The sequence below is a fragment of the Primulina tabacum genome, chromosome 4 (assembly GCF_025594145.1).
Source record: "Primulina tabacum isolate GXHZ01 chromosome 4, ASM2559414v2, whole genome shotgun sequence".
Lineage (NCBI taxonomy): Eukaryota > Viridiplantae > Streptophyta > Magnoliopsida > Lamiales > Gesneriaceae > Primulina > Primulina tabacum.
In genome coordinates, this window is record NC_134553.1 from 6,196,181 (window position 1) to 6,215,198 (window position 19,018).

The following is a 19,018-nucleotide window of genomic DNA, read 5'->3' on the forward strand; positions in this document are numbered from 1 at the left end:
ACCGCTCCTGACCCCGAACACACACTTATTCGGGTTGAGCTTTATTCCATATTGTTTTAAAGTTGTGAAAGTTTCAGCTAAATCATCAATGAAGTGAGAGACTTCCCGGGTTTCGATTAGAATGTCGCCCACATATACCTCAATATTCCGACCTATTTGCTTTTGGAAGACAAGATTCATCAAGCGCTGGTACGTAGCCCCCGCATTCTTAAATCCAAAAGGCATAACGACATAGCAAAAGGTGCCCCCGGAGGTAATAAAACTGGCTTTATCCTGATCTTCCAGAGCTAAGGGGATTTGGTGATACCCCTGATATGCATCCAGAAAGCTTAATAACTCGCATCCAGAACTGGAATCTACCAGCTGGTCAATCCGGGGGAGTGGATAACAATCTTTTGGGCATGCTTTATTCAAGTCCATGAAATCAACACACATTCTCCATTTCCCGGTGGATTTTAGGACGAGAACCACATTTGATAGCCAGGTAGGGAATTGGACTTCCCTGATATGCCCGGCCCTTAGCAACTCTCCCACTTGCTCTTCAATTACTTTATCTTTTTCAGGGCCAAAATGCCTCTTCCTTTGCTTCACGGGCCGGGATCCCGGGAGGATATTCAATTTATGTTCGGCCACTTGGGGCGAGATCCCGGCTAACTCCTGTTGAGACCAGGCAAAAACACTAATGTTAGTTTTTAAACATTGCAAGAGATTTACCCGGGTGGACGTGCTGATGTCTCGGACCACCTGGACAGTGCTTTCCTAGCTCAATTTCCACCGCTTCTTGTTCTTCCTCAGCGACAAAGTGCACTTCTCTCTCTTTGGCCCCCTCTTGACACTCTTCCTCCTTGCCTTCCCTCCTTGCCTTCTTTTGATCTACCCGGACTGTCTCCCCATAACACCTCCGAGAAGAGGGCTGATCTCCCTTAACTTCCCCAACCTATCCTCGCACCGGGAATTTGATTTTCTGGTGATAAGTGGAGGTCACAGCTCTCATCTCATTCATGGCCGGCCTTCCCAATATGATATTGTACGAGGATGGGGCATCCACCACTGTAAAAATAGTCATCGCAGTCTTCCTCAGGTCTCCAGTGCCCAGGGTCTGGGGTAGAGTGATTTCCCCCTCAGGGTACACAGCATGTCCAGCAAAACCAAACAAAGCAGTCTCAACCGCCTCTAACTGATACTCATTTAAATCCATTTGGACCAAGGCTTCCTTAAATATTACATTGACAGAGCTGCCATTGTCAACAAATACCCTCAACACATCGTAGTTAGCCACTCGGGCCTGGATGACAAGAGCGTCACTGTGGGGTAGACTAACTCCTCTGAGGTCCTCTGGTCCAAAGCTTATGACTGGTTCGTCTCTCCTCCTCCCATCGACCTCTAAGCGTTCTTTCTGCTTCTGGATTTCCGGGCCCGGTTGGAATCACCATCTGTGGACCCTCCCGAAATCATTTTGATTACTCCTCGGCTTGGGGAAGGGTCCTTCCTCTCTACTGGTCTGCCCCTTTCTTCCCGAGAACTTGCTTCTGCCCTTTTGCTTCCGCTCGGGATATTTGTTGACTTTGGAGGAACATTTGGTCCGGGACGTCGAGACAACCAAGGTGGCTGTCTAGACTTATCTCGAGGGGGATGGGATGCTGGCACAGGACGCTTACTGGATTCCTTCCTCAGGGTCCGGCATTCATTAGTGTTGTGAGAACATTCTTTATGGAGGGTGCAGTTACCCTCTCTGCTCTGGCCTTGATGCCCTCGCCGCAAGACTGGGAAGCGGGGCTACATCTGAGCTGCATTCTTGAATTTCTCGGTCCCGGGCAATTCTCAAAGGTACATGAGAGAAATGTCCCGAGCCATTTTTCTTGGGAGCTCTTTCTTCGGGTTTGACAGCCCGGTCTCCTCTTGATCTCTTCAAGGCCTCTCTTTTCTGATTTTGCGCTTCTTCCATATTAATGTATTTCTCTGCTCGGTATAAGAGATCTTCAAAGTTCCCGGGCAGTTTCTTAGTCAAGGATCGGAAAAAATCCCCTTCCCACAGCCGTTGCATGAACGCCGTAGTTTTCGTCTCAGGTGCACAGGCCGGCACATCCAGGGCCACTCGATTGAATCTTTTGAGATACGTCCTTAGGGTTTCATCTTGCCTCTGCTTTACCTCAAATAAACTGAAAGCAGTCTTCTTGTACTTCTTGCTGCTGCTAAATTGATGCAAGAATACCTTTTGGAAGTCTTCAAAGCAATTGATGCTTTGTGGCGCCAACCCTTCAAACCATCTTTGTGCGGAGTCGACTAGGGTGGTGAGGAACACTTTACATTTAATTTGGTCTCCATAACAATGCAACATGGCCATGTTTTCGAAACGAGCGAGGTGCTCTTCGGGATCAGAACTCCCATCATAGTCCTTGATTTTAGCTGACTTGAAATGCCCGGGTAATGGTTCCCGGACAATGATATCAGAAAATGGGCAACCCTTTACAATTGGAGCATTGCCCTTAGAACCATCCTGCCCTTCTAATACTTTTACTTTCTTCCTCAACTTCCTCCAATTCTTCCGCAACAGTGGGGGACTTAGAACCCGCGCTTGATTCCCTCTCCTCTTCCTCTTGCGGCTGCTCACGTTGCTGCTCGGGATGACTGGAATGATGAGTGATGGCCTTCTTTGCCGTGGCCATCTTAACAGCATCAGTTAACTCATCGGGAGTTAAATGAATGGTGGGCTGAGGACCATTAGGGGGAGGGCCACCTGCACCAGAAAGACGAGTATTGTTCTCCTCCTGGACTCGAGAAGTGTCTTGGTTTGCTCTTCTAGTAGGAGCCATATCAACGTCTTAGAACTCAGATTTCCTACAGACGGCGCCAATGATGCAACCCGAGCAAAATGGACGAGTCGAGTCGGGTACTCTGCCGGGTTTGCTATCAAAATGTTAGAAATATGAGTTGGACGCTTGAATTAAATCTCGTGACTCCTCGATCCGATTGGAGAGATCTGCGAACAAGAAAGTAACCACGTGAATGGGCGCCGGAGGGGTGTCGGCGTGACTACTCCGATGCTTAAATCAGCAGAGTACTCAAGCAATAAAACCAATGTAGCCAAGGGATGGTTGTGTGATTGGTGTGGAGAGTAAATGAGAGTATTAAATATGTGAGTTAATATCTGAATAGAGCGTAAATGCAAATGAAGAACCTGGTACTTATAGTAGAGGATGTGATATGATCCCGCCCACGAGATCATTGATTTGTCCCGATCTTTGAAACAAGTAATTGATAGGTGTGATAATCGCCTCTAGATCACGCGGTCTAGCAACAATTAATCAACGGTAGAAACAATCGCATTCAAGAGAACCTCCAAAGAACTCGTCCTTGGCAACCCTCGTGATATTCGATTGACAAACGCCACAAAAGATAAATCTTTTGATAAGTTTGATTTGATACGACGCAAAAGTTGTAACGAAACTTAAGCTTGTTTTTGAGAGAATTCTCAATGATAAGATATCATAAAAGATGAATAAAAATCAATGTTGTTTACAATGATGAAATTTTCGAGTATATATTGTCTCAAAAATCAAAAGATATCAAATCTAGTCTCCAAAATAATTAAAACTCTAATTTAGGAACAAATTCTCGCCAACACGTATAGGACACGGACCCCGTGTAGGCTTCCGGGTAAGGGTCCGTGTATGCTCGGCAAAATTACTCTTCCTCAAGTGTAATGGACACGGACCCCGTGTACAGGTCCGTGTAGCCTCGGTCGTTCAGAAAGATCCTTGAATAATGTTCCTTTGGCCTCCCAACGTCATCCCACGCATCACAAGCCCTTCTTCCTTGTTCATCATTCCTTGTAGTGCCTCTTTGAATTTCCTTAGCCGTCCTTTGAACGCCATGCCTGGCCAGATTCATATCAGGATGCAATGATGACCTTATTTTTTGTGTTTGAGCATTAATGATAGTAGGGTGGCTGATTACACCCTATTATTCTGACATGTCAAATCTTACACTAGTCACGTTCAGCCCAATTGATTTTATCAACAATTAATGTCATTGTCAGAGATAGGTCGGCTGTGCATGCTTTACCAAGTTGGCGCCATTAAATGCTTCACTCATATCGAGGTGGCCGAACAGAATGCCTCTCGGGTAATTAAAGAAGAGCTCGGGTATTTCACGTCTCGGGAAATCATGTCCTGGGTGGTCCAATGGCTCAGGACATTAACCCATTTTGTCATGCTACCGGCCTGAGAGCATCCCATCCTGGCCCGGGCACCAACCATGGATATGCTCCATGGCCCGGGAAGTCCCAGGGCCTATCCATGACCCGGGACATTCCTGGGGCATCATCAATCTTGAAGTTGGATCAAACTAAAAAAACAAAAAATTTAAAAAAATTGGGCACTTCACTGCCTGAAGAGTCTCTGCGAAAGGCCATCTACTTCCTCCCACGCGGAAATAAGGTCCTCAAACCTTGGAGTACGATGGATTCCATGTAGATGAACCCGCACGATGACATGCTCATACTACACTGTGGCAAAAATAAAATAAATGGGAAATTTTACTTTCGGACAATGTTCGCGTGTACTTCATCGGCTATTATACATGCTCTTACTGCAATGCGGCAAAAATAAACGGGCAATTTTACTTTTGGACAATGTTTTAAAGTGTCTTTTGACAGGTAAAAACTTGCGTGAGACGGTCTCACAACTCATATTTTATGAGACAGATATCTTATTTGTGTCATCCATGAAAAAATATTACGTTTTATGCTAAGAGTATTAATTTTTATTGTCAATATTAGTAAGGTTGACCCGTCTCACAGATAAAAATTCGTGAGACCGTCTCACAAGAGACCTATTCTTTTTTACATTAATATTTTCAGATCTTCTGGAATTAAGATTAAGATCACATTGATTTTTCTCATTTTAAGTTTTTTCCCTCACTTTTTATCGAAAGAAAATGTAATTAATTTCTGGTCTATATTGTCTATATATAATATTGAGTACTATATTATAAAAATTGAGGGGGTAAAAATAACTAATCTTGGTGTTATATTGTCTATATTTAAATTTAAATAACCAAAATACTCATACTACAACAATTAATTTACCTGATAATTATCCATAAAATAACAAGATAATCACGCACTAAAATAACTAAAATATCACATTTCCATAATACCAGTCCTAACATATATGCTCAAAGAGTCATTTTACCTAATTAATCATATAAAAAATCACTACTAGTTCTTAAATTTAATTATAAGTTCTAAATTATCTATACATTAATTAAAATAATGATACTAAAAAAACTTTAATGTAACAAAATACCCCATTCATACTTTATTTTATGACAGAAACGTAAAAAAATTAAAACTTAAACATAAAAAATAGCCCGAGGATTTCAGTAAAGTTAAAAAATTAAAACTTAAACATTGCGTGAAATATATATATATATATATATTAGATAACTATCACATAGATTTGGCAAAAACTTATGTGAAACGATCTCACGTGTCGTATTTTGTTAAACGAAACTCTTATTTGGATCATCCATAAAAAGTATTATTTTTTATGCTAAAAGTATTACTTTTTATTGTAAATATCAGTAGAGTTGACCCGTCTCACAGATAAAGATTTGTGAAACCGTCTCACAAGAAATCTACTTATTAGGATTTATTACCTCTACGTATCAAGACAAAATAAACAAAAGGAACAACACTATCATTGAGATTTTTTTTAAAATAATTCTCTTGTACATTTTAATATACATGAGATAACTATTTTTAAAAACAAAACATAAAGTGAGTCTCATAGTTAATTTTCTAAAACCACAAAACTAATCGTCAGACGCATCTCAGTTGGAGGAAATTATAAAAAATGTTAGTTGTTAGTTTAATTTGGCTAACTCAAAATTCAAACAATTATTATTCTCCAATTCTAATTGAAAATGCATGGCGTACAATTAATCCATCCATAAAAACTTAGGGTAAAATTATATTTTCGAGCATGTAACATACAGATTTTTTTATTTATTTTTCATCGAAATGTTTACGGGATATTAGAGGGATATTAGATACGTAAGTAAAATATGTTGCTATGTCAACAACTTTTAATGAAACGTAATCATTTCTTGTTGACATGTCACTATTTTTTATATCACGTCAATAAAAAATATTAAAATTATCACTTTAGTGTGATAAATAAATTATAACTAATAATTTATCTCTAAAGCTTCTATTTGGATTGAACCCCATAAAACGTATATCGCCACCCCTCCCTCTTCTTTCCTTCTCACGCCCAAAAATACAGAATCCATTTCTACATCTTTCCCAAAGATGTTGAAATCAACTCTCTTCAAAAGCAAGAAAACCGCCACTTCAAAACCCTTCAAGATTTTCTACGACGAGTGGTTCGCCACCCTCGCGGGCACACTCCTCCCCCAGCTTCGCCGTGCTCTCTCATCTGTTTCCACATCCCCAGCCCTTCTCACTGCCCAAGTCGACGACATGCACCACCACCTCCGCTCCTACTACGAAACTATGGACCTCGCCGCCGTTGAAGACGTCGCGCAATGCCTTTATCCCGAGTGGCGCAACTCTCTCGAGAAACCATTCCTCTGGCTCGCCGACCTCCACCCTTACCTCTTCACGAATCTCCTTAGATCATTTCTTGACGATCAAGAATCCGAAGACGGTGACGTTCTTGATACAATTCAAGAGATTCGAGAATCTCGCGAGTTTCTTGACGAGCGGTGGCACGTAGCGGTGGCTTGGAGGAGCCCATCGAAGGCTTTGACGACAAGGGTCGATCAGATTGAATGTGGGTTAAGGCTCATGGTGCCCGCCCTTGCGGCTCGTGCGCGCCACGCACAGTTGAAGCTGGTGAGGAGCGTGGGGGCGGAATGGAGGAGGATGGATGGAGTGAAGGTTGCGGTTGAAGAGGCATTGGCGGCGGAGATGGAGGAGCTTGTGGGGGTGGTTGTGGATGCCAACAGGTTGAGGAAAAGCGTTTTAGCCGATATATTGAGCGTAACAAGTGTATACCAGGCTGCTTTATTTCTTGAAGCACTTGCTGAATTCTTGGTTGGATTTAGAGATGACAAATTGCTCAAAGAATTTGATAAGTGCAAAATGGATATCAATCGATAGAAGAAAACTGGGCATTTTACGTACATGAGAAATGGACATTATATTGACATCGGCATGCAGCTTAATTATAGTATGGTTTCTTTCATGAGCTGTTAAAAATGATTTGATTTCTGTGCAGAATTTTAGATTCTTCGTGGTGTTAGCAGAAAACTTGAATTCGACATTTTCTGGTATATCAAACAAGTGAACAGAATTTACCATTTTGTATGTTGTAAGTGTCTGTTTTCCTTCATTTGTAACTACAAGTTTATGGTAAGTAGCTAAAGAGTCGTTTACAAAATCCTTTGGCTTATTTGGATGGGAAAGAATAACTTATTTTCGAAAATTAGTGGAGAGCACCTAAGGGTGCTGCTGAAAAATAATACAGTGAATGAATGAATCATACACTCAAACCTGTTATTTATAAGAGAATACCTAGGCCTGTCATGGGCCCTCTACTTGTGTTAGGGATGAGCTGAGAGTTTGGACTTGATCTTCATGGGTCCATTCCTGGGGTATCACACACTTTAGTAGGAACGAACAAAATTAGTTTTGCTATAGCTTATTAATTTCATTTCAAATCGAGCGTAAGAAATACAATTTAATAAAGAAATATATATTATATTAATTTACTATACAAGATTCAATTAGTTGCCAACTGATCTCTTCATCTATTTAAAACTAAAATAACTTATTAGTAACTAAAAATTAGTTATAAAAATAGTAATAGATTATGAAAATTCAGGTACCGAGTCACAAGTATACATTACATATTAGCTCAAGACGAAGTACACTCCATAACCACTCCCTTCTCGAGAAGTCGTGTACAATTAACGTTTTCTTATTCTGATGCGATAGGAATTATGATATCCTGATAAATCTGTGGGGTCTCACAAGGTCTAACCCATGTAAGCAGGTCGAGAAAAAAGTGATGGGCCTGGGCTGAAATAGGGCTAGGATGTTAGTCCGGGATGATTTGAACGGAAGGAACTTGTGTGAAGGAGCGACATGAACTATATCGTTCTATTGTGTAAAACCGAACGTAGTTCAAAGGGATGGAAGGGGTAAGGGCGAGAGCAGGATTATACAAGGTCCAAACAAGTTGTCCTTGTTGAGGTGATGATGATTGGATCGATTGAGTGAACTTTGTGGACAATCTACCGAGTAGATATGTGTATATGAAGATTTTTGACCTGATGAGATGAGCTTGGATCAGATGATTTGTACACGTTCAACAAGAAAATGTCAGTTGAGACCATAAGGGTTTCCGGCATGGTCACTCTGACGCTAAAATCATTACATGATACACTAAGTAGAGAGAGAATTTATTGAATACAATAGAATACAATATCTCATGTCTCAAATGAATTAGTAGACCCTGTGTATTTATAGAGGAGAAGATGACCTTGTTTGCAGCACCTGGACCAAATTAGATATCTACCCATGCCTACTGTCTTCTGACATTAGAGATGACGACCTATATCGTCCTTGGTTTTGTCGTGTGCACTGATTTGTCTTGTTAATCATTACAAGGTACAGTGACCCATTCTTATGGGCCCCGCTCCCATCTCATCATGGTCTTTCTGAGTAGGAAGGAACTGACTTGGACTGGTTCCTGCTAGTGACCGGGTAAGGTGAGCCACGATCGGATTGCCTAAAACGTGGAGGGGCACAAACACCTCGATTATCGATGGGTCGGGTTTACGATCATTTAACTTAATATTCTCGGATACCTTGCATTAAGCTTGGTCAAGGAAGACTCCAAAGTGCTGAAAAGCATATCAGACCACTATATACTCACACAAGCACATGCTCATATTTTTGGTCGAACATGACATAGTTGAATGATACTGCCAGACAACTTTTCCAATTGGACAGTATCATTCAACTATGTCATGCCCGACCAAAAATATGAGCATGTGCTTGTGTGAGTATATAGTGGTCTGATATGCTTCCCGGGTTGGTGCATGCTTGTGGTTGTTTAAACATATTACTCTTTATTTATCCGGATTGACTTCCACCAGTCTCTCTTGACTTCTTGAGACCAACTCTGGATTGGTCCTACATTGGTTCTCCTTTCCTGTCCGAGTCCAAAGATGACTCATACTCTATCCAAGGCATTATCGGGCAACACATGGAGAAAGTTGGGAGATAAATCTGGGCTCTTGAATGATTGGCCCGAGGTGGGGACCGAGGCGAGGGTCCTAGCTGGGAGGCCGAGCTCCCAGGCGAGATTTGGTGCGGGCTCAGTGAGTTCGGCTCGGGAGGTGTCCCGACCTCCTAGGTCAAGTGGCCGAGGTCGAGATTAAGGGATGGAGTGCAGCGTTGGAGATATATCTTTTATGTTGGAATGGCTGGAAGTAGAGAGGACATCTAGAAGGACTGGACGATTTTGGATAGACTGCTGTCAAATATTTTCTTAGATATTATCATATCTAGTTAAGAAAAGAATCCTAGATAAAGAAGGATTCTAATTCAAACAGGTAAGGTTAGCTTAGAAATACAAAGTTTGCCTCACACTTTTATTTATTTACTTATTATATTCATTTGCATTCTTAATCCACGCTGGAAAACCCTTTCGACTTTCTTTCACGTGTATAGGATCTCGACCACTTCTGGTAAATTCTTCAGGTATTATATCACCATAAGAATCATAGTTACAGAATTATTATTTGTTCATAATAAAAAAAGTTAAAAATCCAATCGGACAAATTAAAAAAATGTAGAGATAGGTCGTTCTTGAGCGGTGAGCAATTGTTTAAGCACAAACTAATTTATATCTGAAAGCAGGTTACTTTTGAGTTTGACTACAGCTTCGACGAGCTCCATCTATTTTCCCGAGAGATTTACAAGAATTAACTTCCTTCCGAAATTTTGTGGATTATTTAATACCCAAAAAATAATAATAATCAAATCACAACCTACTAAATACTTAAAATAGTTATAAAATAATCAAAAATTTGCACTACTAATGAGATACATCTTAAAACTAGCTAGCGCCGACCTTGTGCTATAGTTATATCTATTTAAAAATTCAAAAGTTTGGATAAATATTAAAGAAATTATTTTAACAGATTTTGAAAAGTGGTTAATGATAAATAAATACATGAATATATTAAAATAGATTTTTATAAATTTTTTAAAATAAAAATACAATACTTTTATAATATTAAAGAGATATTGTTGATATTTTAAAAAAGTTCATCGTCCAAACCAAAATTAATTATTCTTTTATATTTCAAACTTAATAATATTTTATAGACACAAGTACATTTCTCAATAAATTTTTTTAAATTTATTTTGCTCTATATTATCGAACCATGTATGTTTCTCACTAAATTTTGTTCTCTTTCAACTTAGCTAACTTAGCTTTTTAAAATTTTCTTCCTCTAGCTATTTTTCATTTATATATACATACGTTGACTTTTGTTTTTTGTGTGTAAAGAACATGAGTATATCTCTTTTGTGAGACGATCTCACGAATTTTTATCTATGAAAAGAATCAACCTCATCGATATTCACAATAAAAAGTAATACTCTTAGCATAAAAAGTAATACTTTTTCATGGATGACTAAATAAGAGATCCGTCTCACAAAATACGACCCGTGAAACCGTCTCACACAAGTTTTTGTCAAAGACATATGTAAACTTCTAAAACGACGATATCATTGTCTAATATAGTAACTACGTACATTGACCAATTAAATGTACATTCCTTGATTATCTCCTATCTCCTCTCTCAACTCTTGTGTACGTATAGATAATATACATACATTCTCCTCGTCAGGGCATACAAAATGGCATTCGTGTCATGAAAAAGTTCTGTTCATGAACCAAGGAAGTGCCATACATGCACAACATGTCTCATCCTAGCCCATTCCGCGAGTTCTGCAACTCGGAAATCCCATCCGACGATTCTGTCTCATCATGTCCCTACACTCCCTTGCTTGGCTCCTCCGCTGCCCCGGTGTCATCGTCGAAGCACCGACGCAGGCCCTCCACGGTTATCCTCCTCCTGATGTTGGGGATGTTGGGGGTTGCGTTACTTGTGGTGGTGGCAGTGAGAAATGGAAATGCACCTAATGAGGTGGTTTCAAAACCATCGGATTATGATTGGACGCGGCGGTCGGAGAAGATGAGGCCGGTGGCGCGTGGGGTGGCAGAGGGGGTGTCCGCCAAGAGCTTTTGGCCATTGTTACAGGTGGGGCCTGCATATCCATGGACTGCTAAATTATTGGCTTGGCAAAGAACTGCTTTTCATTTCCAGCCTATAAAGAATTGGATGAATGGTTTGATACTCTCTCTCTCAACCTTTTAATTTTTTCATTCTTCGACAATGTCAAATTACAAATCATTTCTAAGGATTTTATGATTTTATCCTACTGTCCACATATTTTGCTAAAGCATGTTTCTTCTTTGTTTCTTGGTGGTTTTCCGGATGCTCGGCTGGCATTGCTTTTGTTGGGAAATATATTGGATCGTCACGTTTCAGATCCCAATGGTAAGTACATTGTATTTATTTAGGAGAAAGGTATTAATTACATAAAGGTACATAGGATTTGTATAACCAATGGTAAATAATGTTTAGGAAATAATTTTTTTTCTCCCGGAAATTAATGGTATTTAGCCATCGTGATTCGTTAGAATCTTTAATCCATGTAATTATTACTAAAAATGACCTCCAACTCGTTAATTGATATCAGGTCCATTGCTGTACAAGGGATGGTACCACTTGTTCTATCAATACAACCCATACGGTGCAGTATGGGGCAACATTGTTTGGGGTCATGCAGTTTCAAAGGACCTCATACATTGGCGCCACCTCCCGCTCGCCATGGTCCCCGACCACTGGTACGATATTAATGGTGTCTGGACAGGTTCCGCCACAGTGCTTGAAGATGGCCAGCTTGTCATGCTCTATACGGGATCGACAAATGAGTCGGTTCAAGTTCAAAATCTTGCATACCCTGCTGACACGAGGGATCCTCTTCTCATCGATTGGGTCAAGTATTCAGGTAACCCGGTCTTAGTCCCCCCACCAGGGATTGAAGCTAAGGACTTTCGTGACCCAACCACTGCATGGTTGACACCTGAAGGGATGTGGCGCATAGCCATTGGCTCTAAGGTTAACAAGACTGGGATTTCATTGATCTATGACACCAAGGACTTTAAAACCTTTAAACCTCTCGAGGGGGTGCTCCGGGCGGTTCCAGGTACGGGTATGTGGGAATGCGTGGATTTCTACCCTGTTTCGAAGATCATGGAAAACGGGCTGGACACATCGGTTAATGGTCCCGGAGTTAAACACGTTATGAAGACTAGTCTTGATGATGATAGAAATGACTACTACGCTCTTGGAAGTTATGACAGTGATGCTGGAATATGGATCCCGGATGATCCAAAAATAGATGTTGGTATTGGGTTACGATACGATTACGGGATTTTCTACGCATCAAAGACGTTTTACGATGAAGCAAATAATAGAAGAATCTTGTGGGGATGGATCAAAGAGACCGACAGTGAAAAGGCTGATGTACAAAAGGGTTGGTCATCACTTCAGGTATATAAGCTTCTTCAGTTATTACGATCATATTTAATATGTAACTTAATAGCCGATGGAAGGATCAATAAGTAAGACATAAACAGTTCTTTTATTCAAAACTTTTAAGTTTCTGAAAAAAAATGATAATAATACAACCTCAAAATCTTCCCGAATATATAAAATATTTCTGCCACTAATGATAAGATACTAATATAATTTAAATAACAAGATCAAGCATTTTATTTATCCTAATAACTTTATCGACACTTATCAACACTATCCTAACAACTTTATTGACATTTATCAACACTCCTCCTCAAGCTGGAATGTACAAATTATACATTCCTAGCTTGTCAACCATTTTTTCGAACAATGGCCTAAATAGGCCTTTTGTTAGGATATCGGCATTTTGTTCTGAAGTTGGAATATATGTTATGCTGATTGTTCCTTCATCGATCTTCTCTTTAATAAAGTGTCGATCAACTTCAACGTGTTTAGTTCGATCATGATGCACCGAATTGTGACAGATGTTTATTGCAGCCTTGTTATTACAAAATAGTTTCGATGGCATCCTTGCATTCATTTTCAGTTCTCCAAGCAACATTTTCAGCCATAAGGCTTCACACATACCATGAGCAACTGATCTTAATTTAGCTTCTGCGCTGCTCTTTGCTACTACTGGTTGTTTTTTACTCTTCCAAGTTACCAAATTCCCCAAGACAAAGGAACAATATCCTGATGTGGATCTTCTATCAGTCACTGATCCGGCCCAATCTGCATCAATGAATATTTCAACATTTCTTGCTTCTGTTTTCTTGAAGGAAAGTCCGTTTCCTAGTGTCCCCTTGAGGTACCTTAGTATTCGATAGATGCCTGTCATGTGGTCTTCAGACAGGGCATGCATAAACTGTCTTACACAACTCACTGAGCTATGTCTGGTCTAGTATGAGCAAGATAAATTAGTCTCCCTACCAAACGTTGATATCTTCCTTTCTCCACAGGGGAACCATTCACTGTTTCTCACAATTTCTGATTTGATCCATGGGTGTATCAACGGGTTTACATCCTAGCATTCTTGTTTCATTCAGAAGATCAATCACATACTTCCGTTGAGACACCGAGATTCCAGATTTGTTCCTCGCCACTTCCATGCCAAGAAAGTACCTCAATTTTCCCAGATCTTTCATTTCAAACTCAGCTGTCAGCTTCAGTTTCAGCATCTCCATTTCGTCTAGATCATCTCCAGTAAGAACAATGTCATCTACATAAACAATAATAATCGTTATTTTTCCATCTTCATGTCTGTAAAATAGGGTATGATGAGTATGATCCTGTAGAAATTCAAGTTTTAGGATCACTTTAGTGATCTTGTCAAACCAGGCTCGTGTAGATTGCTTCTGACCGTATAGTGACTTTTTTAACCTGCAAACTTTACCACTCTTCATCTCCTCATCAAAACCAGGAGGTAGTTTCATGTATATCTTTTCTTCTAGATCTCCATTCAAAAATGCATTCTTTACATCCAGTTGATATAGTGGCTAATCTAGATTTGTTGCTAATGATAATAAAACTCCAATTGCAAAGGTTTCTTGATAATTCACACCATCGGTTTGTGTGTATCCCTTCTCAACCAATCTTGCTTTGTAATGTTCAACTGAGCCTTTAGCCTTGTATTTAATCGTGAAGACCCACCTACAACCAACATAAATTTTATCCTTGGGTTTTTGAACAATTTCCCAAGTTTCATTCATTTCCAGTGCCCACATTTCTTCTAGGACAACTTGTTTCCATCTGAATTCGTTCCAAGCCACTTGTATTGTGGTTGGGATTTTTGCGCTTGATAGATTGGAGATTAATGTCTGAACCAAAGCTGATAAATGTTCATATGCCACATACTTAGCCACTGATATTGTGTGCAGAACCTGGTTCTCTTTCGCAATACAATTGGGACATCTAAGTCTGGGCAAGAGACATCATTCTGCGGACCATCTAAATCTGGACCAGAGACATTCTATAGACCATCTATAGTATCAACAGACTGAAATTCCGAGTTGGAGAATTGGCTGCAAGAATCTTTGGTTCTACCACGGTATCTAGATGTTTCTTTTGTGAGAATTGCAAAGGAACGGCTGTAGTAATTCTCCCCCTGCCGTTGACAGACTTGGAGTGGGAGAAGTAGTAGGATGAGTAGGCAGATTTCAATGATACTACCAAGCATTTGGAAGGACCGGATCTAATTTTTTTTTCTCTTCATCATGGAAAGGGGTAGACTGTCCTTTTGGAAAGAATGCTTGTGTTTCGAAGAAGATAACATCCCGAGAAACAAAACATCTTTTTGTATCAACCGAATAACACCGATAACCCTTTTGGTTAGAAGAGTATCCTAAAAATATGCACTTATGAGACCGAGGATCCCGTTTACTCATATTTCAGTCATGGATATGTACAAAGGCGGTTCAACCAAATACGATGAGGTCTAAAGAGGATGACACCCTATGTTCAGGATATGATTGATGAAGACGATCAAAGGGAGATTGAAACTTTAAGACACGTGAAGGCATTCTATTTATCAAATAGCATGCAGTGAGAATGACATCCCCCCAAAAACAATTTAAGGACATGTGATGTGAACAAGAGAGCGTGCGCTGCTTCCAATAAATGACAATTTTTCTTTCTGAAATTTCGTTTGTTGTGGTGTATTGACACAAGAACTTTGGTGAATGAGACCATACTCGCTAAATTTTTTGTCAAGTACGGAGTTAAAAAAATCTGTTCCATTATCTGTACACAATATTTGATTAGTTGCAATAAATTGCAGTTTGATCATGGAATAAAAATTTCGAAAGGTTTGTTCAACCTCCGATTTTTTCTCGTAAAAGATACACCCAACAGACACGAGTATGATCATCAGTAAAAGTAATAAACCATCGTCGATCGGAAGTAGTACATACGTACTCGAGAAGGTCCCCAAATATCGATATGAATTAGAGCAAATGGTTTAGACGATTTATATGAATGAGGATGAAAAGGAACACGTGTATGTTTTGCCAATTGACAAATTTCACATTGAAACGAATCATTGTTTCGAAATAGATAAGGAAATAAACGCCTTAAATACAAGAAATTTGGATGCCCTAGTCTGGAATGCAACAATAATATGTGTTGTTTGCGAGAAAAGGGAGAATTCCCAATGGCTGTTTGAACATGGTGACTCACAATAGATTCATCCCGAAAGTAATAGAGGCTAGAGCTTGCATTAGCACTGCCAATACTCTTCACTGAGATCAGGTCCTGAAAAATACAAGTAGATGATGTGAAAGTAACAACACAATTCAAATCATTTGTAAGTTTGCTGATGGACAACAAATTGCAAGACAAATGAGGAACATACAAAACATCATTAAGAACAATCGAATGGCTGAGTAAAATTGTGCCTACACCATGGACATGATTATACGACCCATCGACAATTTTAACATTTTGGAGAGTTGTGCTAGGAATATATGATAAAAACAAATTTTTACTGGATGCCGTATGATCCGAAGCCCCAGAATCTATGATCCAAGTCTCACCTCTTCCAGTTAGGTCACTGAGGGCTGTGAGTTTGGTACATTCAGCAGCACCAAAAAAGAATTTACGAAGTTGATCCATTTGTCTTTGAGAAGCATGTTGCAGGTTGATTTTCATCTACGTCCGAGTTGGCTGAAGCTTGAAGCACCATTTTTTCTCGGTTTCTGAATTTGTTCGGGACCCAATTCACCGGTTTACCATATATTTTCCGTCAAGTTTCAACAGTGTGATACGGTTTTTCACAACGTTCACACCAAGGTTTGCCATTCTTCATATGAGGATCGATACGATTCTCTGGAGTACGTGTGACGAGTGTCGAATTTTCTGTAAAAGATAAGGTATGAAGCATCAACCTCTTTCGGTTTTCCTCTCTTCGAATCTCCGCAAAAACCTCATCAATTGATTGTACGTCTTCATCCCTAGAATATGTCCAGGAACCTCGTCCAAACTTCGATCAAGTCCAGTGAGAAAGTCATAAACTCGTTCCTTTGCCACCATCTCGCGATATAATATCCCATTGGCTGGATCTTTCCATTCACAAACAGCGAACAGATCCATTTCATGCCACAATTTCTTGAGCACATTGAAGTATTGAGCGACAACACCATCTTCTTGTTTCAAATCTGATTACGTATTTCAAACACTTGAGAGGAGTCTTCAAGATCATAGTATGCTAAAGTCACAACATCCAAATATCCTTAGCAGTGAAATGGAAGAGATATGTTTCACTGATGCTTTCTTCCATTGAGTTTATAAGCCACATCATTACCATTGAATTTTGAGTGTCCCAGTTTTGATAAGTGGGATCAGTGGTAGAAGGTGGTGAAACTGACCCATCAAGATACCTAAACCTTCATTTGTCCCGAATCACCAATTGGACGGAACAAGACCATTGAAGGAAATTTTTTCCGTTTAGTTTATGATTCATAATTTGAAGGGATGTAGATTCAAAGGTAGGAGGGGAAGGAATTGTGTTCGATCTAGAGATCTTGGAGGAATTTTCCAATCCGGACGTCTCATGGCTCCCGGAATACGCCATTTTGACCATCGATTGAAGCCTTTAAATTTTCTCTGTTACCATAAAGGTTGATGGAAGGATCAATAAGTAAGGCATAAATGCCTTCTTTTATTTAAAGCTTTTAAGTTTCTGAAAAAATGATAATAATACAACATCAATTTTTTCCAGAATATATAAAATATTTCTACCACTAATGATAAGATACTAATATAATTTAAATAACAAAATCAAACATTTTACTTATTCTAACAACCTTATCGACACTTATTAACATAACTCATTATGCTCAAATGTATATTTTGTAATTTAAAAATTAGGCTATTCCAAGGACAATATTGTTCGACAAAAAGACTGGCAGCAACATTCTCCAGTGGCCAGTGAAGGAGGTAGAAAAATTGAGACTAAACAAGAAGGTTTTTGACAAGGTGGAGGCAAAATCTGGTTCTGTTGTACACCTTGATGTCGGCTCTACTTCTCAGGTTTGAATGCACAAAAAATTGATATTTTTTCCAGTTTCTTTTTGTTGGTGGTTTCCTCATAGCATGATCATTAATAATTTGCAGCTCGATATCGTGGCCGAGTTTGAAGTGGATCCGGAGGCTTTGAACAGCTTAAATGGAACAGATATGACCTACAGTTGCTCCAGCAGTGCTACCAGAGGTGCATTAGGACCATTTGGTTTGCTTGTACTGGCCGATGATGCCCTGTCAGAGCAAACTCCAATTTACTTCTATATTTCTAAGGATACACAAGGAAATTTCAAGACATTCTTCTGTGCTGATCACTCAAGGTAAAATTTCAAATCTACGGGATGGATTACTACCAAGTAATTTCAAAATCTCTCCATTTGATCACGCACCATCTACTGTTGGATTTGCTCTCGCTGCTCATTTAGTCCATAATCGAATTGAGTTCGCAAGTTCATAGAATTTGACACATGAACTAATTTCCTTATCACATGTTCTGTTCGTAGGTCTTCTGAGGCAACTGATGTGGACAAGAAGATCTATGGAAGCACAACACCAGTACTAGAAGGCGAAAAACTATCCATGAGAATACTTGTAAGTTTGACCTGTTGGTAATTCAGTTGTTGCAAATTCAACTAGGGAAACAAAACCGTAAAAGTTGAAACAAATTAATCTGGTTCCGTGCAGGTGGATCACTCGATTGTCGAGAGCTTTGCTCAAGGCGGGAGGACATGCATCACATCGCGCATTTATCCTACGAAAGCCATATACGAAGATGCTAAAATCTTCTTGTTCAACAATGCTACTGATGCAGGGATCACTGCATCACTACAGATATGGCAAATGAGTGATGTGCCCATTGACCTTACCTTTCCAGCCTAATCTTTGTTCATTTTAGAATGTATTGAGTCAAGCCATTCTTTTTTATCCAGTTATTATTTTTGTTCCCATTAGAAACGCGACGGATGTTTCTTAGTTTCTATAAGATCAATGGATTACGGTAAAGATAGGCGCATTGTCAATTTGTTTTTTAAAACTGAAAATTCATTCGTGATTGATGGGGCTGTATTTAATGTAGGAGATTTATTGACTTTTACAGATTTTAAAAGTCTAGATGTATTCAATTAAAACTTTTACATACTATATAGAAGTCTAGTAGTATTCAAAATAGATTTTCATAGAGTTTTAAGAAGTCAAGTGATATTCAACATTAACTTTTAAAAACTTTATAAAAGTCTAGAGGTATTCAAATTTTCAAAAGAATTTTAATAACTGCAAGAAATTCATTAACATACAAACATTAAAGCATAAG

The 19,018-nt window shown here is 39.4% G+C and overlaps 2 protein-coding genes across 2 annotated transcripts; both read left to right on the forward strand.

Moving 5' to 3' along the window:
* The first annotated feature begins 6,294 nt into the window (after positions 1 to 6,294).
* On the forward strand, positions 6,295 to 7,129 carry LOC142541766 (protein INAPERTURATE POLLEN1). Its single transcript, XM_075648232.1, has one exon. It carries the CDS (start codon positions 6,317 to 6,319, stop codon positions 7,127 to 7,129), a length of 813 nt encoding a protein of 270 aa, XP_075504347.1. The 5' UTR covers positions 6,295 to 6,316.
* Positions 7,130 to 10,902: 3,773 nt separating this feature from the next.
* Positions 10,903 to 18,771, forward strand: LOC142542814 (acid beta-fructofuranosidase 2, vacuolar-like). Its single transcript, XM_075649646.1, has 7 exons — positions 10,903 to 11,398; positions 11,602 to 11,610; positions 11,813 to 12,669; positions 17,557 to 17,718; positions 17,803 to 18,029; positions 18,213 to 18,300; positions 18,394 to 18,771. The coding sequence occupies exons 1-7, from the start codon at positions 10,960 to 10,962 to the stop codon at positions 18,586 to 18,588; spliced, it is 1,977 nt and encodes a 658-aa protein (XP_075505761.1). The 5' UTR covers positions 10,903 to 10,959; the 3' UTR covers positions 18,589 to 18,771.
* Positions 18,772 to 19,018: the final 247 nt, after the last annotated feature.